Source organism: Stylophora pistillata, chromosome 5 (assembly GCF_964205215.1).
Source record: "Stylophora pistillata chromosome 5, jaStyPist1.2, whole genome shotgun sequence".
Taxonomy (NCBI): domain Eukaryota; kingdom Metazoa; phylum Cnidaria; class Anthozoa; order Scleractinia; family Pocilloporidae; genus Stylophora; species Stylophora pistillata.
Genome location: NC_142523.1, coordinates 15,287,924 through 15,292,923, shown reverse-complemented (window position 1 = coordinate 15,292,923; position 5,000 = coordinate 15,287,924). Strand labels below are relative to the sequence as shown.

The 5,000-nt window shown below is 39.6% G+C and overlaps 1 protein-coding gene across 1 annotated transcript in view; it reads right to left on the bottom strand.

Annotated features, from left to right (window-relative positions):
* Positions 1–5,000, bottom strand: part of LOC111324240 (DNA repair protein complementing XP-C cells homolog) — a 17,726-nt gene that overhangs the window by 1,188 nt on the left and 11,538 nt on the right. The window contains exons 17-27 of the mRNA XM_022927741.2: positions 4,627–4,661; positions 4,278–4,354; positions 3,783–3,827; positions 3,489–3,533; positions 3,304–3,393; positions 3,131–3,212; positions 2,559–2,652; positions 2,002–2,095; positions 1,377–1,466; positions 885–972; positions 1–22 (exon numbers count right to left, since the gene is read on the bottom strand). The exon at positions 1–22 is cut by the window's left edge and continues 1,188 nt beyond it. Coding sequence (XP_022783476.2) covers positions 1–22; positions 885–972; positions 1,377–1,466; positions 2,002–2,095; positions 2,559–2,652; positions 3,131–3,212; positions 3,304–3,393; positions 3,489–3,533; positions 3,783–3,827; positions 4,278–4,354; positions 4,627–4,661 — 762 coding nt within the window. The remainder of the gene's footprint in view (positions 23–884; positions 973–1,376; positions 1,467–2,001; positions 2,096–2,558; positions 2,653–3,130; positions 3,213–3,303; positions 3,394–3,488; positions 3,534–3,782; positions 3,828–4,277; positions 4,355–4,626; positions 4,662–5,000) is intronic.

The window sequence follows — 5,000 nt, the reverse complement described above, 5'->3', positions numbered from 1 at the left end:
CCAGCAACACTCGTTTTGCCCTCTACAAAGACAATAGGAAGGAAAACGTTAAAACTGTTCTATTTGATTGTGTAGTCTGACCGTCCATAGGAGAATTATCGTGAAAGGAATTGTTGTCGATATTAAAATACAGAGCGTGTGAAAGTGACGACTAACCGTACATAAAGGGCATGTCTGAAAACATCTCGCGTATCCTACAACCCTTTACTATCTGCGTCATCGCTCACAATCCCTTCACTACGCAACGTCAGTTACTGCCAATAACGTCAAAGACAAGTAAGAAGAACAGACAGGGAGCAGTTTATAAAATAAATTGCTACAACTGCCAAGCCTCCTACATCGGAGAGACTGGCAGAAACCTCACAACAAGACTGACTGAACGCAAGCGAGCGACGAAGAAAGGTGATTTCAACAATCACATTGCTGAACATTATCGACTTATGAACCACACTTTTGACTGAGACTCTGCGCAATGGCTAACCTACAGCCCTAACTACTTTCAACGACTGACTCTGGAAAGACGGTTTACTAACTTAGAACAGACTCCCCCAACAAGTGTCAACTACTAACAGCAGCATACAAACGACTTCTACAAGACGTGTACATCGCCAAGGAACAGAACTTTAACGTTACCGACGGATCGAAACTGACCAATCACGACCGACTTAAGCAACTTAGTTTTACAAAGTGGCCAATCAGTTTAAACGAACCGTCCATTCAACTGAGAACAACTATTTGCTTAACTCTGATTATGCTTCCGCTCAGGTTGTCGAAACATCATTCACTACTGACAACAGTCCTTCTCAGGACTACACTCATCCGGAAAATCAGACAACCCTCTCCCAGGTTCAAACAGTTGACTGTATCCAAAAACATAGCGTTACCTTGTCTGTTTAGAGGCCATGAAACTGAAGCGTCTGTGACAACCTCATCCCCTTGGCTCGTGCTTGGTGTTTCAATTTTGCTAGTGTCCTGCAAAGAAGGCCACACGAAGAACAAATTTAAGAACCAAAACATACTTCTCAACACTATGCCAAAATTTCCATGTAGAAGCTAGGGTCACTATTGTGAGCCTTTTTTTGGTTCAACATACATTGATTTATCTAATTAAAGTTATCACAAGAAATACGACCAGCCACAACAGTATCCATTTCTAGTACTACAGTAACTTATTCCAGATAATCATTTTATGAGGACGAGCAGAGAGGCAGGGCGACGAGAAAAAAAAAAGATAAAACCAAGGAGGGTTTCATTTAAGCAAAAGGGCGATGGATTCTCTCCTTCGATTTTTCTTCGCCCAACTTTCAAAGATAAAGACGAGAAGGCTGAGATTGATATATTCTACCACTAAATAGAGGGACTGAATGAAGCCCTACCTCTGTGTCGTATCTTTTCTTGAGTCTCTCACGGATTAACAACGACCTCGTCAAAAGTTTCCAGTTGGCCAGCATACGTTTCTCGCGCTTCTGTGAAAATCAAGACACACAAAGCAAACACACAATCAACTTCTCTTTTCACGATCTTTATAGAATCGCATAATTGGACAAAATCTCGCATTCTGATTGGTTAACGAAGTGAGGTATTTAGCGTGGAATTGCGGGTCGAAAACGAGGCTAAGTGATATTGTTTCGCATTTTTAAATAGTTGTTAAGAATACTTAAAAGTATACATAACTATTAGTAATGCTGTTTCCTTTTTTCTTATTTTTATTCAATTATGCGATTCAAGGAAAATCTATCTCTTGACACGTGAATTCCACGTGGTATTGCACTCCAAACCAATATCGCACTCATCGCTTCGCGATTCGTGCGAAATCAGTTTTCGCGTGCAATTTAATGCGGAATTCCCTCGTCAAGAAATGAGTTTTCCTATAATACCCAACAAACAGCTGACAAATGAACTAATTAATCACATGGTTTATCTTGTTACAATAACAAATTCAACTAAATAACTTAAAAGGAAATCTATGACAGGTGGTTGGGAGAGAATTAACCATCAGACCTCTGCTTTTTTCTTCTCTGCTTGTTGTTCTTCTTCATGCCACGCATCCAGCAACGTTTGCTCATATTCCTCACACACCACAACACCGTCAATACTGAGAAAGAAGATACATCCAGAAAAAACTTCGATCATTGCCAGCTTTGAAATACAACACTCTGCGTTGCCCAGAATGCATGTTGTTCCCCTATCCATTTACTTCCAGTACAAGAAGGCTTACACATCTGTTATACAGTTTCCTATTAGGCATTTTCCTATCAAAGCGCATAGAGTTCAATTTTAATGCGCTATATAAGAACATATTATTATTAAATTAGACTCTCAGAGCTTCAGTCAGAGGTAGCCGTAAACACAGCACGATACTCATTGGTTTGATGAAAGTGAAAACAGAAAAGGTTAAGTGCCCTTACGTTTCTTTCATTGCTTGTCAAAATTTCACAAACACAAACAAAAAAAACAAAAAAAAAAACAAAAAAAAAAAAAAATTCGAGAGAAAAACTTTCTGCAGTAACAAAATGGTGGACGCTTCTTTCGGAAACATTTCCTTACTTTATACTTACACAGGATGGCTAAAACCACAGTGAAAATCAAATCCAATCACAGCCTGAGCACAATCAATGCCGAGTTTCTTCGCCACCCGTTGGATACCGTTAACTATCAAACAAAAGAATTGATGATAAGTGCGACCATCCATCTCACATTGTTGAAAAAGAGTTGGCTTCTGCTTCCAGGGCGTCCGTCCTCTCTCCTCCTCCCTCTCTCACCCTCCTCACCCTCTTCTCCTCTTTCCCAACCTTAGCCTCCTCCCATAGCTCCCTCACCCTCTTCGCCCTCTTCCCCATCTCTCCCTCTTCCCTCTTTCCCCCTCTACACCATAATATCTAATTCCTTCCTTTACTTACGAGTAAAAATTCGTGTTTATAGAAATTACTAATACCACGAAAAATGTCTCGTTCGGAAAGAAAAGCAACATCCCATACAATTGCCGTTTACTTTATCAAGCCCACCTCCTACCCTATTGCTACAAATGCAAGTCATCTCCCACCTTCTGCCGGCGCAGAAAAATGAGGGTGGCGTCTTCTACCGTACGACTGATAGAACCGACACTTACTAAATGATACTAGAAACTTACTTTGAATGTGCTTCGTTCCGGGTGGCAGCATACAAGGCTGGAATAACTCTACATTACCATACTCATTCCTTGGTACTTTTCCCTGAAGCCAAAAAGATTCAAAAAAGATATTTTGTTTTACATATACATAATTTCCTTCTCTAAATGCCGAGAAACTCGTTTTAAAAACTTACATCTTTCGCTGGCGGCGGTTTATATTTCTCTGTTTGCCATCTGCCAAACAAGTCAATTGTGACCGAATCTCGCTCATGGATTGGTTGGTTCTGAGTAAACAAACAAAAAAATTCAATCAAAAACTTACAACCTCGAGTAAACGTTTAAAACTCTCAACATTCAAGGACATAATAAGTGTTCTTACCCTTTTAGGCCGTCCTTTTACTATCTTGTATGGTTTTTCCCCTTGCTAACTTAAGAGGAGTACAAAATGAGTTAAAAGAAGAAATAAAAACATCTGCAGTTTGTTTTGATTAAAAAGCACTCATTCGTATACGTAGGAACTGATAAAGAAATGCAGTAAATGGTTTGAACCCGGGGGTAACATGTGAAGGTGTAGTCTGATCGTCCGGGTGAGTGTAGTCCTGAGAAGGACTGTTGTCGGTGGCAGTGACTGACGTTTCGACAACCTGTGCGGATAAAGAAAAGTATCACTTGCCTTCACAACCAAAGCCTCATTCAACCACTTCTCTCTTGTGTGGAGCTAGAAAAAAGTTTGAAAGAAACTGTGTATCAAGATAAAGCGCATTTCAATCGAGAGTCGGAATCAAAACCAAAGCAATCACAATAGTCTATCAGGAGAAGGGAAAATAACACAATCAGCCGATGAGAGCTCAAAGAAAAACACGGGTGACCAAGTCACAAGTGGTGTTAGTTTAAAATCTGATTAATCGCGAAGGTGGCGCGAGTTTACTAAATCAATCACACACTGAGCGTAGCTAAAGGTAAACCATAGCAAACCCGGCTTTAACCTTTGGACAATCTATTGGAAATTTCTCTAACGACAGTCTAGCGATTGTAAGATCAACAAAAATCCTCACATGATCAACACATTTTCAAGCAGAAACGAGATGAGAAGAAAGAAAAATACCATAAAGGAGATATTGCTTGAACTGACGCCAAATCCTGAAAGTGAGAGGAAGAGTTTACTCACCAAATGGACACACTCTCTCGAGTAGACTGCTTCACCGCGGCAGTATCCCAAAATGGCTGCAGTTTCTGGGTATAAGCCTGAGAAATCAAATTCATAATGACAACAGTTACTTAACACCGATTTAATGCGCTAATTGTGTTTGCATTTACAATTTTAGGGACTTCCACTGCACAACGCTAATGGACAAATAACTGTGTGAATGAAAAAAGAAGTACTACGCCGATAAACAACGACAAATTCGAAGGCGACAGCTGAATTTCGATAAATGATAAATGCTACAAGACAAACGTCAAAGTGTAACAGGCAGATGACGAATGTCTACATTAAATGCTGTATACTTTTTGCTAACCTTCAAACTTAAGGAGATGTCTCTTCAGTACATAACTGTAAGAAAACAAAAAGAGTAACAGTCATCCTTAGAGGTTGTAGTTAAACTTCCCAAGATCAGATGAGTGGCTCTCCCTCTTTGCCTCATCGTGGGTACAAGTCGTAGGTCGTGGGTGTGGGTGTGGGTAAAAGTCGTGGGTGTGGGTGTGGGTAAAAGTCGTGGGTGTGGTTAATACCTAATAATAAAAATAACCATTTAAAATATTAAATATAATAATACATGAATTTTATACAACCCCGTCATTCATTAATTTAACTGTTCTTTCTTCAAGTTATTTTATTTTGTTTATTCAATTTACCCTATTTTACGTTATTTTTATCTGTTATCTCACTACC